This window comes from Mustela lutreola, chromosome 9 (genome assembly GCF_030435805.1).
Source record: "Mustela lutreola isolate mMusLut2 chromosome 9, mMusLut2.pri, whole genome shotgun sequence".
NCBI classification, from domain to species: Eukaryota; Metazoa; Chordata; class Mammalia; order Carnivora; family Mustelidae; genus Mustela; species Mustela lutreola.
The window spans coordinates 93,763,578-93,783,613 of NC_081298.1; the positions used below are offsets into that span (position 1 = coordinate 93,763,578).

General features: G+C 43.0%; 1 protein-coding gene across 23 annotated transcripts in view; it reads left to right on the forward strand.

Annotated features, from left to right (window-relative positions):
* Positions 1-20,036, forward strand: part of DYSF (dysferlin) — a 204,044-nt gene that overhangs the window by 163,959 nt on the left and 20,049 nt on the right. For 22 of the 23 annotated variants that reach the window (XM_059188015.1, XM_059188016.1, XM_059188024.1 and 19 more), the window contains 6 exons: positions 6,547-6,645; positions 13,887-14,015; positions 14,323-14,478; positions 16,045-16,136; positions 18,549-18,719; positions 19,390-19,532. In XM_059188015.1, coding sequence (XP_059043998.1) covers positions 6,547-6,645; positions 13,887-14,015; positions 14,323-14,478; positions 16,045-16,136; positions 18,549-18,719; positions 19,390-19,532 — 790 coding nt within the window. Of the gene's footprint in view, positions 1-6,546; positions 6,646-13,886; positions 14,016-14,322; positions 14,479-16,044; positions 16,137-18,548; positions 18,724-19,389; positions 19,533-20,036 lie in introns of those variants that run through there. The other variant, XM_059188034.1, reaches the window with a different exon arrangement.

The following is a 20,036-nucleotide window of genomic DNA, read 5'->3' on the forward strand; positions in this document are numbered from 1 at the left end:
TGAACCGACAGCACTGGGACCCACTTGAGGCTGTGGCATGAACTTGGAATGAGAGCAGCCACTCCTTTGCTCTTCCCTTCTGGCCACATTTGGTTGTATGGAGAAGATGTGCATAGAGTTAAACCCAGGTTGGGTTGGCTGGAAGTATGACAGTTTCCAGAGAAGGGCAAGGGAGTAGAAACAGGGAAGATCAAAGGGGTAAGCAGAAGATTGTAGAAGAAAAAGATAAGCTAATTAGTATACAAATTATGATTCTGCTGCACGTATCGTGTCTGCCAAGGGGGTGGAATTTGAAGACGTTAGCCTGGGGGATATAGGAAAAAGAGGGGGACAGGAGCCACTGAGCGGCAGGCCTGCTGGTGTAACCTGGAGTTAGAAAGGCCAACCACAGCCTGTATCTGCGGCAGCTGTGTCTGCTGGGGAGAACCAGCCGCTGGACTCTGCCTCAGGCTTTGAAGGACAAGGAAATTACAGCTAAGAGAGGTTCTTGAGGAAAACGGGGTATCCTAAGATTTAGGTCTTTTTCAGTGACCATTTGATTATTCTTATAAAAAAAGAATTTAACTCTTATTTCCTTAGAATACGTACTCAAGATTCCTGCTTTTGTTGTTGTTTTAGAGGTTATAAGCTTGTATGTGATCATTTGTTTCTTTTAACAGCTCTATTGAGATAATCCATATAATACAAGTTCCTATTTAGTGTTTTTTAGTATGTTTTATTATGTATTTTTTAGTATGTTAACAGAGTTTTGCAGCCATCACCATAATCAATTTTAGAAGGTTTTTTTGAAATGTTGAAATATATGATACAATTTATTAAGTGAAAAATGAATATTAAGTTATTGCAAGAGTTTAATAAAATAATATTAAATGGGAGAAGTAGAATAGAAAATAATATATATACTATGATAATGACCATAGATGAGAAAAAATTTCAAAAAGAACTTACAGAAATAGAAAATTGTAGTTTTGTATATTTTCCCCTTCATGTAAATACATTCTCTTAAAATGTTTTATATTTATTTAAGTATATTCTAATTAAAAGAAATGAGTAACTAAAACAATACATCCCTTTATATCCTCCTCCCAAAAGGAAAAAACAAGACTCACTTTCAACTTTTCCTTTATTTCTAGTCCCTATGTTGAGAAAGTGTTGTCTTCTCTTTCTGGTAGATGGGTCTTTGGTGTACAAGGTCAAGTAGCTGTCCATCTTCAAAATGCTCAAGTTCAATCCATTTGTGTCTGATTTGGCACTGAAGCCTGATGCTTTCTGACCTGACACTAATTTTAGAAGGTTTTTATCACTCCAAAGAGACCCTGTACCCAAGAGCAGTCACCTGCCAGTTCTTCCCAACCACTCCCAGTCATAGGCGACCATTCGTCTACTTTTGGTTTCAGATCTGCCTATTCTGGACATTTCATATAAATGGAATCATATAATATGTGGTCTTTTGTGACTCTTCCATTCAGCTACTGTTTTCAAGGTTCATCCATGTTGTAATGTGCATCAATTTTTCACCGCTTTTTATTGCCAAATGGTGGATATATGACATTTTCTTTATCCATTCACCAGCTGGTGGACATTTGGATTCTTCCTCTTGGCAGTTATGAATGAAGCTGCTCTGAACATTCCTGCACCAATTTCGATGTAGATGGAACTTTTCATTTCTCTTGGTTATATAACTAGGAGTATAATTGCTGGGTCATATGATAACTCTCTGTTGAACCTTTTGAAGAACTGCCAGATTGTTTTCCAAAGTGACTGTATCCCTTTATGTTCTCATCAGTAGTGTTCCAGTTTCTCCATGGCTTTACCAAAACTTGTTACTTGTTACTATCAGACTTTTCATAATAGCTGTCCTGGTGGGTATGCAGTGTTTTCTCAGAGTGGTTTCGATTTGCGTTTCCCTGTTGGCTAACGATGAGCACCTTTCCCTGTGCTTATTATCTGTCTGCTGGTCTTATTTAGAGGAATGTTTATTTAAATGCACTGCTCCTTTTTGGTTGGGTTATTTGTCTTTTTATTATTGAGTTGTGTGAGTTCTCCATATATTCTGGTTGCAAATCCCTTCTCAGATATATCATTTATAAACATTTTTTCCCTATTCTGTGGATTATCTTTTCATTTTCTTGGTGACATTTTTTCCTGAAGTCCTGTTATTGTTCTTTATTTTTAAAATCTTTAATTTTTAAAATTATGTAAGGAATACATGCACATCATGAAAATTTAGAAAATTTTGAGTGATGCACAAAAATACAAGGAATAAACAAAACATTTATAATGCTGTCATTCATGGGTAATTGCTATGAACATTTGGGGTTTTGTCCTTTTCCTAAAAGGAAATCACATTATTCATTTATTAACCTTTTTTAATCTCATCAGTTGTGGATAGCTTTCCATGCCAATAAATCTATTTCAATTGCATCATTCTAAAATGTTGCATAATACTTAATCACGTGGGTATTCAGTTTACCCAAATAGTTCATTATTGTTACTTAAGTTGTTTCCAATTTTTCACAATAATAAATGAAGTTAAATCTTTATGCATATCTATGATTACTTTCTTTGGATAGATTTCTAGGACAGGTTGATGGCTCAAAGCATGTGTACACTTCGAAGGCTGAGGAAACATGCAACCAGGTTGTCTTCTGGAAAAGACTGTGGCCAGCTATGCTCCCACTGGCATTTTGTGAGAGAGCCAGCCCTTGGCCAAGAAGCTAACCTGGTCCACACCGAAAAAATAATACCATGATCAGTGATAGCAGTAAATACTGACATTGCACTTAGGTGCTAGGTACTATTTTAAAATCTTTATATTTACTGAATCCTTTATTTCTTACCATAACTCTATCAAATTGGTACTGTTTGATCATTTTACAGATTATTAAGGCACAGAGAGGTTAAGTAGTTATCTAAGGTCGCACAGCTAGGAGTGGCAGGATTTGAACTCTGCTAATAATAATAAATCACCCTGATTTATTGCTTTTTTATATCCACATCACATGAAAATTACTGGCAGAGGCAACCCTATGTGCAAAAGCCCAGAAGAGAGAATTTCTGGTAGCACAACATTGTACATCACTCTAAGATATCCTTTTTAATGCTAGGAAAGCTTCCTGTTATTCTTAATAGAATGAGAGTAAGTGAATGGGAATGAATGAACTGAGAGTTTCATTTAGGAATAACTGAAAAGTTTTATCATTCCTTTCTCTCCCTTTCTTATTTGCATGTTATAGATCAGGGGTGGCAGAACTTTTCTTAAAGGGCCAGAGAGTAGAGGTGCCTGTGTGGAACAGTTGGTTAAGCATTGAACTCTTGGTCTTGATCTCAGGTTGTGATCTCAGGGTCATGAGATAGAGCTCTGGTGTCCCCCCGACCCTCAATCAATCAATCAAATTTTTTTTCTTCTTAAAGGGCCAGGGAGAAAATATATTAGGTTTGGAGGACTTAAGGTCTCTGTCTCAGCTACTCAACTCTGCTGTTGTAGCTGAAAAGCCACCACAGACTGTATTTAAATTAGACAAGCAGGTGGCTGGCCAGTGAGCCATAGTTTGTAAATTTCTGTTGTAGATGATCATGTGGGTTTTTTCTCCTTAATCAGTGATGCTGAGCCACTCCTGCATTCTGGAATAATCCAGCTTGACCATGGCGCATCTGCTACAATCTATTATTATCTTAATTTCTCTGTTCAGGAATGGGATTAACGTGTGTGTGTGTGTGTGTGTGTGTGTGTGTGTGTGTGTGTGTATGTAATAAAGAGTGATTTATTCTTTGAGAGACTGCTAGAACTTTGTTCCAAAGGAAGCATCCTGACTGATGTCTGTGTTGGACGTACCTCTTTGAGAGCTCTTACACTTTCAGGATTACTGATCTCTTCATTTTCTATTACTTTTGAATCAATTTTGGGAATTTGTACTCTTCTAGAAGATTTCCCACTTCATGTGCATTTCCCATTTCGTCACTGATTAGGTGTTAGTAAATCTCTGAATATTTTCATTCTCTCCATAATATATTTCTATTTGATCTTTCTCATTCCTAGTGGTGTATCTGCTTCTAGATATTAGATTTGATAAATGTTTATTTTATTGGTCTTTTGAAGGTTTGTTCTAAGATTTAATTATCATTTGTACTACTCTTCTCCTTTCTACTGTATTTATTTCTACTCATCATTGTCAATGGTCTTTCTATTTTTCATTTTGTAATTTCTTGAGCTATCATTATTTATTTTCATTCCTTTGTATAAAAGCAAGAGCACTTAAGACTGATGTTTTTCCTTTGAGGACAAATTTGCTCTAACCCACAAATTTGGGGGCAGAGCCCTGTCACTGTTGGTATTAGCTAAGTATCTGTGATTTTAGATTGGTTTTCTCTTTGACCCAGGAGGGTTTAAAAAGTGTGCCTTTAAATTTCTAAAAATTTGAGAATTTTAATCCTTAAATTTTTCATTAATTTCTAGCTTTACTGCATTATGGTCAGAGAATGTGACTGATACAGGTTTATCTTGGACTTAATTGAGATCTGCTTGTGGCTTTTAATTTTTTTCTAAGTGCTTCGATGGTGGTGGAAAAGAAGGTATATTTTCTGTCGTTAGATCACACGTTTGTCTTATTAATTGACATTGTTAGTGGTATTATTCAGATTCTCAGTCTTCATACTCCTTTTTTTCTTTTTCATTTGCTTGGTTTTTCAAGACTGTGGGAAATGTAACAACTCTCCCACAATTAGTGTGCTTCTGTTATTCTTTGGAATAACAAATAGTGTCTATTTGTGCCTGACTCTGAGCCTGATCATAAACTCAAATATTTAAGTATCTAGGGTGGGGAAGAGAAGGAAGACTTAGGAGGATTATCTAAACCGGCTTCTGGTCTAACAGTTCTGTGTGTACGTATGTGCCTGTGTGTTATGTGTATACTCTTGTGGTGTGTATGTGCATTACAGTATAAACATCTCCCTTGGGCATGTCTGTGTAAATATATTTTTCTGTGTTACGCATTTGATATATATGCCTGCATATGTTTATTCACCCATGGTATCTTTTTCTTTAAATTGATCTTAAAGCATTAGGGCTTAGGGCTAGCGTTGGCCTTGCTCTGTGCTGGCTTTTTCTAGAGGGGTTGCAAGCCAGAAAGCTCTGCTACACTATATATTAACCCATCTGAATGGCTTTTCCTCTCCTCTAGCTGCCGAAGAACCTCCTGGTAAGTTGGTTTGACAATGACTGTGTGTAGATTCAGCCTTCCTCTGGTACCCGTGCTCTGTGCTGTGTGTCTGGGGATCACATTCTGGCCACGATGTGGGTGTTAGGACCACACTGCCAGGATAGGTGGAGACTCTGAGAGCCTCATCCTACCCTCTCCCCATTGTGTCGGTTCAGGTACCCTTGGCTTGGTTCCAGCTGGTTCTCACCCTTAAGAAGCCAGGGTTCAAAGGACTGAGCATTAGTTTAAAGGGAGCCACCAGCATTTCCAGAAACTCCGTGACAGACATTCAGTTGATTTAATAGTTTCAGAGCAGACTTTTGGGAGATCTCCTAACACACGCTTTCCCATAGAGGAGGAAAAGCAAGTTCCAGATCAGCTTTCTTGACACCTAGTCCTTGACCTTTCTCACTAATTGGGTGAGTTTTGATGGTTATTGGCAGGCACAGACTGAGTGCCCAGCCCTAGGGAGGGTTTGGAGGGAGACCTGAGGCAGAGTGACCATCCGGCCTTCAGGAAACTTGCTGACTCCCTGGGTGATGGAACACCCACAACTAGACAGGACAGAGCTGGAGGACCATTCTAGACAAAAGAAATAAGAAGACCTGTAGACACACCATGTGTAGGATGTGTGAAGGTGAGGAGACCAGTGTGTGCTCCAAGAGACCTGTCTGTCTTCTACAAATCTGAGTAAGTGGAGGAAGGACAAGGCAGAGAATGTGTTATCACAAACGTCTCTTTACCTGATGTCCCCCATGTAGCATGGTATCTTTTGCATAATGGGCCCTTTGTAAGCATTTGTTGATTTTCAGGGATTCTGCCTTGATCTGACCCTGGGGAGGCTAAGTTCTGATTTCTGATTTTTTTTTTTTTTCTCTCCCTGGGGTTAGGGAGACAGGATAGCTCTTTGGGGTCTGAGTTTTCCTGGGTCTACTGCATTGTATTCATAAATAACACATTATTGACATTTCCCCCCAAAGAGTTACCATATGTACCTTCTGATTTCAGCCTTGGTACATCCATGGAATGCAGGGGGACCACAGGGCTCAAAAAGGAGAAGGGAGGCCCGAGAACTTAACAGCATCACACAATGAATGGGGGGCAGAGCTAGGACCGGAACTTCTGCCTCTCAGGGTAGAGCCGATGTTCAAACCTTTCTTCTGGTCAGGTCTGCGCAGCCTGCATCTAAAGAGGTGGGGAGTTCCAGGGGTCTGCTCCCCTGAACTCACCCAACACGAGAGCTTTGAAGACTGTGCTGGCCCATCGGCCTTGCTAGGTGCCTGGTCCAGAAGGGCCTTACTTGGCAAGTTCTGTTTCTGAAGTGATCTCTTTCTTTCTACCCACTCAGGAGGAGGAGTTCATCGACTGGTGGAGCAAATTCTTTGCCTCCACAGGGGAGAGGGAGAAGTGCGGCTCATACTTGGAGAAGGGCTTTGACACTCTAAAGGTGAGGCCTTTCCACAGTGTGCCCTTCAGTCTAATAGCCCCTGGGCACATACAAGGGACATCGGGGATGCCACAGGGAGACAAAATGTGTACACATATGTCACCTCCTTTGAATACATGTGTGAATCTTCTCATTTGGTGCCTGGGGAGCTGATGAATCCTGATGAGCTAATTGAGGTGAGAAGGGTCACCCACCAATTTAGAGCAAGAAGTCAGCGTGGGCTGCAGTAACCAAGAAAGTATTTTTGGAAGATTGTTGAAAATACTGAGGTGTTTATGGGTGAAATCATGCCTGGCCTGGGATTTGTTTTAAAATGCTTAAAAAAAAAATAAAAGAAAGGAAGGAAGAAAAGAAAAATAAATGGGAAGATAGTCGATGTGAATGACCCTCTGGTAGATTTTCAAAATATTAAAAATTATGAAAATTGCAAAATACTGAAAATTGTTAAAGCTTGGAGCTGGCTACTTGTTAAAGCTGGAGATGGGAATTGTTAGGTTATTCCCTTTCTTTTAAAGTTATTTGAACTTTCTATAATAAAAAATCTGTGTTAAAATAAAAAGGGAAGTCAGTTTGAGAATGTAGCTCTGACTCCTCTGCCCCTACATCTGGGACAGAAACTGCCTAGCAGATATAAAAATATGGTAAACTTTGCTTCCATGAAAAAAAGGAAAGAAAAGAAACCCCCCTCCCCCCCCAAAGCCAACCAACCAAACAAAAACTAAGCCAGGGATGAGTCAGCCAAATTCTGGTATTTTGAGGAAATTCCACAAATACAATTATGCTTTTTAAAAAGTAGACTGCTTTTAAAAAAGATAACCAGAGGTGACTCAAAGTTACTTCCCAAAGGAGTTGTAAAGAGTCCTGGAGAAGGTTGCCAGATACGTTCAGGATGTTCAGTTACACTTGAATTGCAGATAAATAAGAAATAATATTTTAGTATAAGTATTTTCTGTAATTGTTAGATAAGTATGTCTTAGGCCTCAGATATTGCCTGGGACATACTTACGTAACGAAATTATTTGTTATTTATTTGAAATTCAAATTTGAGTGGGTGTCCTGTATTTTACCTTGCTTTATCTGGCAAGCCTGTTTAGAGAAGGTATGCAAAGGCTGTTAGATGCAGAGGAGGGGCCCGAGGAGCACCCCAAAGGGGACCAGTGGAATGGGATTTGAGGCCAGTGGGAATGGTGGGTGGTCTGGGCTTTCAGGTTGTTCTGCTGGCTGAAAGCCTTGGTTGGCCACTCTAGAGGGTAATTCTACAAGGTGGTAAAAGTTGTCTCTGATGCACTGTGGGCCTCTAGGTGAGTTGTGTCTGGAGGCCTGGATGTGCAGAAATGAGGAGAGCAGTGGCCCCAAAGGCACAGGCCACCTTAGGCAGCAAGTTCTTAGTTGATTTGCAGTTGGGTGTGTGAGGCTGGGCAAAGAGACTAAACTTGTGTACCAGGAAGAAGGTCCGACACATTAGGTCTGGCATGTGGTAGTGTGGCCTTGCCAGAAAATGAGAGAAACCAAGAATGAGGACTCTTGCCAGTGTGGCCCATGGCCCTGGCCCCCCCTTGCTGCTCCTTCAGATGCCGGACATGGAACTGGCATCCTGCCCTTCAGCCTGACCTCTCTGAGGAGATCTCTGACAGTGTCCAAGTGAACATGGGCTGTCCAAAACAAAAAGGCATTCAACCTGTTTCTGGGGGGAAAAAAAAACCAGACCTGGAAGGAACATTGGTCCTTTAAGGATAAGTAAATAGAAGAAAACCACCACCACCACCACCAAGAGTTTTTGAAAAATAGCCTGTAGCATTATGGAGAGAATGGAGAACACAATGGGTAGAGGGAAAAAAAAACAGATTTTGGAAATTAATAGCCTAGGGGAAATATGCAACTTGCAGTGTCAGTAGCAAAAGATAGAAAACCAAAAGATATAAACAAGAAAGCATAAAAACCAGAAACCATAGAAAAACACAACAGAAAAAGAATAATACATATTTGTTTTCCTAATAAATGAAATGTATTGAGCTTCTCTATTGAGTGATAAGAACTCTCAAACTATATAAAATTAAAAATTCATTATACTGTTCTTAAGAGGTAGGTCTAAAACAGTACAACTTAGAATGTCTAAAAAATAAATATTTTGGCACACAAAATAAGGTAAATGCCAATAAAAGAGAAACAGATATAATTTAAAAAGCAAAGGAAACAAAATGGGATGTTTTATATAAATAAAAGATACACATCTCAATGAGAAAATGCCCAAATATTACTGTACAGGACAATAAAGCTTAGAAATATTTAAAGCAAAAATGGTAGGAAGATGTAAACTCATACTTCACACAAATAAAAGGAAGAGATGAGAGAAATTAAAGTTGCATTAGGGATTTTAATGCATCTCTCTCCTAGGCAGATGAAGCAGAAAGTAAATAAAGAAATAAGAGGTCTGAATAACAAGGTAAAATATTTTTTAAGCTACATCAAAAGTAGCTTTAAAATAGAGAATAAAAATAATTTAAAAAAGAATATATTTTTCCTATTGCTCAGAGAATATTTACCAAATTTGAACACATATTAGTTTAGGAATAAATTACCAAAAGCAGAAATCATACAAGACAGATTAAAATGCAATAAAATGAGAAATTAATAACAAAAGTTTAAGCAAAAAGACCTACCACTTGGAAATTTAAAAAGTATTTTATTGAGATTTCCAGTATGAACATGGCTGCATAAGTCAGCATTTTTCCCCTTTTCTCCTGGAAATCATTCAAACCCACAAACTCCATTTTCAGTAAAAGTTGGACACAAATAAAACCCGCAGACTCCAAAATACATGCAAGGGCTGTCCAAAGGCAACCAAGATTGGGTAGAAGCCACTCAGCAGTAAATGAAGAGAAAATGATGAAAGGTCATAGTGGTAGCAGATCCCAGAAAACCCCATTCTTCCTAATAGAAGAATGTTGAGAATTAGTGAAGACAGGTTATAGGCACATGGGCGCTTATTATGTCACCTTTATTTTTGTGTGCGCTTGGAAACTTTCATAATAAGTAGTTTTAAAAAAGTTCCTGAAGTCAAGGTTTCCCCATGAAAGATAGAAAGTGATCCACCTTGTCCATGACAATGGATGTGGGAACTTTGGAGTCAGGTTCAGGCTGGCAACAAATGCTTCTCAGACCTGGTCCAGTTTAGAGAAGTGAAAGAGGTGGAGCCACACAAGAATCAAAGAGATGAGCTATATTTGCAGGAAGCAGTCTGCCTCTGTGGCCAGAACAAAGGAAGTAACTGGGCTAGGAGAATTCAACATATTTAGTGACAAGTAATCATAAAAGAACTATCAGGGCATTAATTCAAAAATGCCATAAAAAAAAGAAAATATAAATCAAAATTTGGCCAAAAGAAGAGGATATATATCACCAGAAAAATTTTGCCAAGGAGCAGATGAAATGAAATACTTAGCTGTGAATTTTTCAGAGGTGGGACAGTCAGAATCAAGGTAGAAATGAAAGAACTCAAGGGATGATGAGATGAGAAGAGACTAGTAGGATTCTGGAAAGGAGGAGATCCCATGAAATTGGAAGGAGTGCAAGGCAGAATGGCCACTTTAGAAAACACAAGAAGGGGTCAGAGGACAGAAATGATGAAGTTCAACAAAATGATATGGAAATTAAAAAACAGAGGTATAAAATAATAAAGAGAAAATGACAGATCAGGGAAAGGAGATCCAACACTTGCATAATTGGAGTCTCTGAGGACGGCAACCAAACGGTGAAATAGAACAAATAGACATTGAAGCATTTAATGGAAGTCACCAGCATTGTCAGAAGACCACCTGAATATACATACTATAAGGTCTGCTGGGTGTCAGGGAAAATCAACCCAGAATGGTCAACTCTGAGACTGATCCTAGTGTATGTTATTGGTCTTGAGATTTAAAGAATTTTTGGGGCAGTCATACTTTCTTCTTTCCCCAAATATTAAGTCATTTAAAATAGGAAATAATACAAGTTGGCTTCAGTTTCTCCACAATGGCATTTCATACCCAAAGACAGTAAAGCACCATGTGTAAGAAAATCAAAGGGAAAGGGTGCCCCAGGATTTATATTCATCTCAGCTGCCACTCAGGCACAACAGCTATGGACACACAGCATGCGTATTCAGGAACTGGGGATACAGGTCCCATGCCCCCATCTTGAAGAGCTCCAAGGGAACGAACTTAGTCAATTAGGAGATAACTGGGAAAACCAGAACCAAGGGACTGGTTGTGATCATATTTTACCTTAGACTTCCAATGAAAATAAATGGAAGGATTAGGGTAATATGATAGAATATAAATATACACAGTGAAAATGAGGAAGTGACAATACTGGCAAAAATTAGGCACAGGGATGTCTGAGTGGCTCAGTCGGTAAAGTGTCAGCCTTCAGCTCAGATCATGATCCCAGGGTTCTGGAATCGAGTCCTGCATCGGGCTTCTTGCTTAGCAGGGAGTCTGCTTCTCCCTTTCCCTCTACCTTTCCCCCTCTTCTCGTGCTGTTTCTCTCAAATAAGTAAATAAAATCTTTTAAAAAATTAAGCACAGAAGGAGGAAAGATGATGGGATACGGAGTAAGGACATGAATTGCCATATTATGGAATAGAGTTGACAGTATTTAAAATTGGCAAAACAAATAAGAGGAGTATAAGCAAATTATAAACAAATAGTACAGAGTTAATATTAAGGAAGACAATGCTGTCTAAAACTGAGTGAGGGAGAGGGAGTAGGAGGAAGATAAAATTTCATCATTTTATCATTGCTGTAGTAGAGAACTCTTCAATACTGTCCCTAAAGACATGCAGGACTTAGAGAATTACTCATTTATATAAATTTATAATAACATTAGAATATGAACTCAGCTCATCAGAAACACACACACATATACACACACACAGAGAAAACAGACCACACAGGCAAGGGTGTAAAACAAAATCGATGAAATTGGAAAATGTAACTATAAACATGTTCTGACTATAAATTTCACAGATCAAATGTATATAAATGTAAACCAGATCACACATATTTGTTATATCAATGCATGTCATATCACTCACTCATTAATTACAAAACTTAAATTCGATCTCAAAGCAAAATCTAACTCCAAAATAGGTTCATGAAGGTTGAAAATGAAAGATTGTAAAAATGTGTGCCTGGCAAATACAAATGAAAAGAAAGCAGACGTTACTATCTTCTTGTTAGATGAGAACAGATTTGGGTCCCCCAAATTATTTAAATGAGACAAAGAATGACACTTTATAGCATTAAACCTTGCAATTCTGGGAGATAACAGTTATGAGAATATCTATGTGCTGAATAATACCACATCAATATTTACAAAACAGAAATTACAGGAGATATAGGAAAGAAATAGCAGGTAGGGGGAGATTTTTTTCTCTCCTCTTGTTTAATGTCAGGGTCGAGGGAACACAAACTTAAGAAGATAGAGAAAAGCAGCATAGTTATTCACCTGACTGAACCCTGTAGCCTGACAACAGAAGCTACAGCCTTTGGCATCATTCCAGAGATGGACCATGTTAACAGGCCCTGAAGAGAACATTAATACAATTCAAAAAGTGGCCTACCAATGACCATATTTTTTTATTATAATGCCATGAAATGAGAACTTAATAACAAGGTAAAAAATCCCCAAAGTTCTCTCCTATCTAGACAATTAAAAAATCAAAACAAAACAAAAAAACAAAACCTCTCTTTTCACAGTTCTTGGCAAAAGAAAAAACATAACCCCAAATTGCAGGATAAAATGTTACATATTAGAACTTGCTAGTTATAGCTAAAGCAGCATTCAGAGGAAGGTTATAGCCTTAAAAGCTTGTCTTATAAAATGAAAGAATGAAAAACAAGCATCGAGCTCTTGAATCAAAGAATAAAAATAAAACTGTCATTGTGGCATGTCAAGAGGATGGATATGATAACATTAGAATCAAAACAGATGGGTCCATGCCAAGACAGTAGTAAGCGGAGACAATTTCATAACAATAAGCATTTTTCTTATCCGAATAGAGGGAGCAAAGTAAATAAAGCTTTAACTGGAGAAGTTACAAAGAGTAATGAAAAAGAAGTTACAAAGAAGAATGAAATAATAAAAATAAAAGCGGAAATGAGGAACTGGAGCAGAGGAAATGGTAGAACTGACAAATGAAGGAACTGTCCTTTAAAATGATTAAATGATATAAACAGATCAAGAACATACTCAAAATGGTACCTATCAAATAGTAACCAAATAACTAGTCGTTATTTTTGAGAATCCAAATGCAAGGCAATAATAATCTTTTCTTTGTATTTACTCATATTTTCTAATTTTTAATGACGAACCTGCCTCACTTGCATCATTAATTGTTTCTTGGAAGGGACAGAACCTGGGCTAGGCCTCAAAGAGGAATAATACTTAGCAGTATGAGATGGGAACTTGCCTGGTTCACCTTGGCTGTTAGTTTCAGGGTAACCAACATAGCATGTATATTAAGTTTTTAATATCACTCTTAGGCACATTTATCACCTATAATAGAAAACTGCTGCTTTAGTTAAGCCTAAGCAATTCCAAAGCACGCCTCTAATAAAGAGAGGTCAGCAGCTATTTGAGAGGAAGGGGATCGATACGTTGAGTTTGCAAATTTAAAGTGGTGCTCAGAAGGCATTCACAGCTCTGGGTTTGGTACCACGGTCACCCGGCCGTCCTGGACAGGGAGCATTTGTGGCTTGAAACACAGACCTATAAATTTTTCAGAGTTCTGTTTTGATCTTCAAGTAAAATGTCAGTTAACTTTTCATTTGTTTGTTTGATTTTATTCTTGTAAAAAAAAAAAAATCACTAGCCATGTACGTGATGACTCCTAGAAACCTAAAATGTTGCATTCACCAGAAAACCATTCCCTAATGGTGCTGAACACACGTCTTGCCCTCTTCCCACCTCTCCTGTCCCTCTTGTCCCCCACCCTCCTCTCCTTTTCCTCTCCACACTTCACATCCTTTTAATCTCTGCCTGTGACCTTTCCTCCTCTGTCCTCTCTGTTCTTGGCTGCTCTCCTCTTCCCCTCTGCTACCTGTCTTTGTTCCTTTAATTTGTACATGGTCTTTCCCTTCCTTTTCTTCTCTGGGACTTTTTGTCCATTGTCACTTGAATACTGTCCTGTTTCCTCTTCCCCGGCTGGCCCTCTTCTTTCTCTTTCCTTCGTCCCCTTTTCTCATCCCCATGTGTGGCAGGTCTATGACACACAACTGGAGAACGTGGAGGCCTTTGAAGGCCTGTCTGACTTTTGCAACACCTTCAAGCTCTACCGGGGCAAGACTCAGGAGGAGACGGAGGACCCGTCTGTTATCGGGGAGTTTAAGGTACGTCCTTGAGGACATGAACCTCCTCCTCCCCCGGGAGGCCTGAAACTGTGAAGTGGCAGCTATCATAAGTGAAGGGGCTGGGAGCAGGGCTACTGTGGTAACCATGATAATGACCATGGTGTTGATGTTGGCACATGGTGACTGTGTGGGTGACGCCATCGATGTAGAATCTGATGGTGGTGAAGAGATGGCAGTAGGTTTGGTAGTCTCTGGCATGCTGACTCTGGCAGAGATGATGGCAAGGGTCATGATGGTGGTTGTGTTGATAATGATCATGAGTAAGTTGTCCCCTCATTCTTTCCAGGGCCTCTTCAAAATCTACCCCCTCCCAGAAGACCCGGCTGTCCCCATGCCCCCGAGACAGTTCCACCAGCTGACCGCCCAGGGGCCTCAGGAGTGCCTGGTCCGCATCTATATCATCCGAGCATTTGGCCTGCAGCCCAAGGATCCCAATGGGAAGGTAACATTTCCGGAGCTCTCAGCTCTTCTGGAATGGCAGGCTGGGGCCCAAATGGGCTACGGGATCTGGACACAGCTCTCCCTCAGGGAGTTCACAGAAAGCCGCGGAAACCAGCCACACACACCCAGCACCGAGAGAGGCAACTGGATGTGGTTCGGGTAGGGGCCAAGTGCTCTAGGAGGTCAGAGAAGGCGGGGTCGTGCAAAGCTTGGCAATCATGAGGAAGGCTTGGCGGAGGGATAGGATTCTTAAGGATCAATGGAGTTCTGGTAGGCAAGGAGGGAGAAGAAATTCTCTGGTAGTCTAGGCGAGAGAAGAATATGGTTTTTTTAGGATGGGCCAAAAATCTTGGCAAGAGTTTATGAGAAGACTGTTTGGCACGAGGGTGAGGCACGAGAGGAAGTGACATGGAAGGTGTGGGCTGGGGTTGGACTTCCCCGGGCTTCAGCTGGTGGGGGCGCGGGCAGGAGAGAAGTGGCTCAGTAACTGTGTTGTTGCCTAGCCATGCTAGAGCCTGAGGCAGAAGGGAGAAGCAGTAATTCTGATCCTATCCTTGGTTAAAATTAAACATTTTGTTCATTAGGGCCTGTTTGGTGTCAACTTCAATTTTTAAAATATTACATTAAAATTTGTTTATCTTCATTGACTGAGTTTTGGGGGCACTCCCTCAAACTTTGTGCCTGAGGCACACATGTACAAATTTTGTACCTCCTCACCTCACTCTGGTCCCCGGCTCTGAGGCAAAGTGGGAACTTGCCAGAGAGCAGGAGTCTGGAGCACTGAGGAGATGGGGTGGGGGAGGGGCAGAGAAAAATTAGAAAGAGAGAAAGAGGAAAGAAGAGGGACAGGTGGGGTTGACTGGACTTCAGAGGGACTGGGCTGGGTTTTCTCTCATCCCCTGAGATGGGGGCAGGCCTAGCATGTGTCCTTGTGTCCCTGGAGCCCTGCTTTTCAAGGTGAGAGGTCATAGCTGGCCTTGCCCTGCTGAGAAGTCAAAGGGCAGAACAGAGCCATTCCCAGCCCAGGCACCATTATGGCCTTCAAGATGTGGTATGGCCAACGGTCCATTCATACACTTCAATATTTCTTTATGCCTTGATTGACCCTGAGAAGTCTCTGGTCGCAGTTGCTCCTGGAGACATCTGGGGAAGGCCAGCCTGGGCCAGGTTGGGCTGCTGAGGTCTGGCCATCTCTCTCCCTTCAATCTGTTGAAGCAGAGGTCCCAGAGAGGACCCTGGCTGGCTCAGTCACATATGTAATACAGGCTGTAGTGTTTCTGAGGATATGAGTCTTGCCCTCACCCACCTTGTCCCAGTGGGGCAGTGCTTCGGGAGTCCAGAGGACTCAGGTACCCCATTTCTGCTGCTGGACCATGGCTAGAAGTCCAAGTCAGGGCCAACTGGTGTGGTGGTGTGTGGGACAGGGCCACTGGCCTGGCACCATGGCAGGATGACAGCTTCTCGATGGCTGGCCTCCTACCCCCACTGAAAGGCCGAGGACCAAAGAAGCCTTCAGAGATGTGTTGGGGAAGTGAATTCACTGAAGTCTTCCTGTGTCTTCCTTCAGTGTGACCCTTACGTCAAGATCTCCATAGGGAAGAAATCAGTGAGTGACCAGGATAACTACATTCCCTGTACCCTAGAGCCTGTGTTTGGAAAGTAAGTTGGGGACAGCTCGGGTCTGGGGGGTAGAGGTGCTAACCTGGGTAACCCCCAGCCTGGTGGGGGAGGGGTGGCAGCCTCCCGGAAGTGCCCGGTTCCTGAGGCAAAGCTGGAGTCCCTAACCTTGCACGTCCATTGGGCTGTAAGCTCGGCTAGCTTTTCACAGGATGCGGAAGGCTGGCTTCTGGCCAGAGCTCCTGCTTAATCTCATAAACAATTACCTCAAAGAACAGAAATCTCAGTGGAAACTCAGAGCCTGTATTTGTTAATTATTCCATTTTTTGTTTGTTTGTTTGTTTTGGTATTTTTTTTAGATTAACTTTTACTTCAGAATAATTTTTGATCTATAGAACAGCTGCAAAGAAAGCACAATTCTCATATACCCTTCACACTCCATTTCCCTCTTACCTACCCATGGTTCATTTTGTCAAAATGAAAACATCACTAGTGGCACATTACTATTTCCTACGCTCTAGGCTTTATTAGGATTTGGCCCCTTTTCCCAACTCATGTCTTTTTTACCTTCAGGAGCTCTCCAGGATCCCTTGGATTTGGCCCCTTTTCCCAACTCATGTCTTTTTAGCTCCAGGAGCTCTCCAGGATCCCTTGTTGTTTGTGTTTAGTCATTGTCATCTTTCTTTGCTGTGTGTTAGTCTCTCGTGGGTACACAAAGGAAGAGAGTCAAATGCTTCTTGACATCTAAGAACAAGGGGAGGAAGAATCAGGACCCCCTGTGTGGGCAGAGCTCCCAGGCATCCTGAGTTGCCGGTGTCTGTAGAGTTGGTTGTGAGCACTGAGGCCTGTGGCGAGGAGCCGGTCAGCCTGGAGAATTGCCTGTGTCCTGCCAGTGATGAGCCCCCGATGAGCTGGGATGGGAGGGAAGGGCTGCAGGGAAGGTGGGGAAGGGGACCCTTTGGTGAGCACCACTGGTTCATGGTGACCCGGCAGCAGACTGGGCCTGTCCAGGTGTGTGTGGCGGGTGGCGGTGTGTGTCAGGGCCCAGGGCAAGGTGGGGGAGTGAGTGCAGACACTCTTTCTTTGTATAACTCATGTGCTGACCAAGCCCAGCTCAGGGAACGTCAGGAGAGCACAGTTTCCTTTTTGTCTGCCTGTGTCCTGTAGACATTTCTTCCGTGGGGTTTCCCTCCCTCATTTCTTAAGTGCAAAGCATGGCAGACAGGTGCTTCCTTATAGACGGTCGGCTTTGTCCTAAGCTCAGTGTCAAGGCGCTACCCAGAGCTTTATTCATGTGTACTCGTGAACTGACAAGCTCTATCTAGGGGAGTTGCCCCCTTTCCCAGCCAGGTCCACTTTGGGTGTAGCTGTGTGCAGTGTGTGGATGTGTGTGTGAATGGACGGAGGGGGCTTTGCTTCTCTCCCTTTCCTGTCTCATGTCTCCCACCGATGTGCTGGATCACGCCTGGTCAGGACTAGGGGAGCCCCTGGGAGAGGAGAGCCCCGGGTGCTCTCTGCTCCTGTGTTTTCTGGGCTCTCTCCGGTGGCAGGTGTTTAAAGTGGATTTATTTTCTTGTGAGCGCTTTCCAGAAAGCCCCTTTGAGCCTGCCCATGAAGCTCCAGGGAAGAGGTGGATGCTGTGGCCCTTTTCTGGTGGCCCTTTCATGTGGGCCTCTCCACAGTCTCACTGCTGGAGGCCCAGGGCCCATGGGGTCAGATTCCAAGTGGCTCAGTGTGGCCTCATGGTGGCCCAGCCAAGACGGGAGCAAGGTCACCTCTCTCTCTCTTCCTCTCCATGGCCCTTTCTCCCTTTCTCTCGCTTGAGTAGGAGTCAGGGGCCAGACTCCCACCTGCAGGGGACTATTTCAGGGGTAGGGGGCTATCCCTCCACACTTGATCTTAGAGGGGGAGTGGGGGTCTCAGAGCACAGCAGGAGCTCCCTCCCAAGAAATCTCCACAAATCCTCCTTCCCACTCTGCAAGTAGGTGTAAAGCCTTAAGTGTCCCTGAAGTGCATCCCAGGTCACCCCCTTGGTCAATTCCAGTGCTCCGGCACCTTCATGCCTCTTACATTCTGGTGTCCTGGTAGAAGCTTTGGTTTTACCTTTCTGTTCCAATTCATTTGTTCATTCTGTGGTTCGTTAGGCAGGGAGATACTATATGCTCAGCCGAGATTATCTGGGAATGTCTGAAACACACAAGTGTATATGCACACACACACAGACACACAAAGAAAAGTCCAGTAGTAGTAGGGCACGGGGATTAATACTTTAAGACAGACAGGGGACCCGAGGAGGGTGGGCTCCAGGGCCACTCTTGGAAGGGGAGGAGTGAGCCAGGGAAGGCTTTCAAGCCCCCTGCTCTTGTCCTCGTCTCCCTCCCTTGAGCACTCACCGTGTCCAACAACATCAGGGAGTCTGCAGCACCCTGACCTCTGCCCTGGGTCCCCCTGCAGGATGTTCGAGCTGTCTTGCACTCTGCCTCTGGAGAAGGACCTGAAGATCACGCTCTACGACTATGACCTCCTCTCCAAAGATGAAAAGATCGGGGAGACAGTCATCGACCTGGAAAATAGGCTGCTGTCCAAATTTGGGGCTCGCTGTGGACTCCCCCAGACCTACTGTGTGTAGGTGCACGGGGGATCGTTGCTCTTCCATCCCCCTGAGTCCTGAGCACTTGCTGTGTGCCCGACCTGTGCTCAGCACTTGATAGGTGTTCTCTCCTTCAACGCAACTAGGCTCTTGTCCCCACTGTACAGATGTGGAGACTGAGGCCCAGAGATGTTATGGTTTGTAATTGGTGGGATTCGGATTCGAACCTATTCATCTGACTCTAAAGACCTTGCTCTTCATCATGTTGTTATAACCCAGTTCTCCTTAAGACACCACCAAGCCCCGGTAGAGGGAAGAATGAGGAAGGAGGGAAAGGAGAAGGGAGACAGATAATAGGTCACATGGCCCCCAGTGGAGCCTACGGGGCTCTGTGTCAAGTGAACTCATGTGTGGACAGTCCCTACTCCCTTCTTGCCAATTTGGGTCTCATCTGGGTCTGATTCTCCCAATGTGGAAACTGAGAATGTTTAGGTTCCAACTCAGTATGTATTTAAACAAGTCCTGTCATCTCTGGGCCTCAGTTTCCCTGTGGGTCAGGTGACACCCCCAGTCACAGCGAGTGAGGGCGCCCACTATAAAAGTGAAGGGTGGGGGGCTGCACGGGTGGGTACATGGGCTCCTGCAAACCCCTCGGCCCTGGTGGTGCCTGGAGGGTCTCTTCTTTGCCTTGTGTTTGGGCCTCAGCTCCGGACCCAACCAATGGAGGGACCAGCTCCGCCCGTCCCAGCTCCTCCAACTCTTCTGCCAGCAGCGCAGACTCAAGGCTCCCGTGTACCTCACGGACCGTGTGCTCTTTCAGGATAAAGAATATACCATTGAAGAAACAGGTGAGCAGCCATGCGACCCCAGAACCAGTGGGCTCTCCCTTGACCTCAGGGGTCAGGGGTGAGTATGAAGCCAAGGTCAGGGTCCTGGTTAGATCAGCTTGCCTCTGGCTTTTTGGGGGGTCAGAGTTTAATTAGAATTTGGGGTCCAGATGACCTCTGAGAATGTTTTCTGCTTGAATTGCACTAGCTTTCCAGCTTGGCTTTCCAGGTATCTTCTGAGCACCTCTCCTTATCCTCCCACTCCCCAACTGGTGACTCCTAGGTCCTGTACCCAAAGCAACCACAGGGCAGGAAGGAAGCCCTGTGGTCTCCATCCTTGCCCCTGAACCTGCCCAGTGCTCCTACTGAGAATTCAGCAGCATGCATGCCCCCTGTGTGTCTCAGATGTCCACGGGCCTACACTGTCTCCCAGGAGCTGTTGGAGGTGCTTATAGGTCAGGCAGGGGACGTTGGGAGGGGGTGCTCACTTCCGGCTGGTCTCAAAGCTGTTTGATGTAAGAGCTG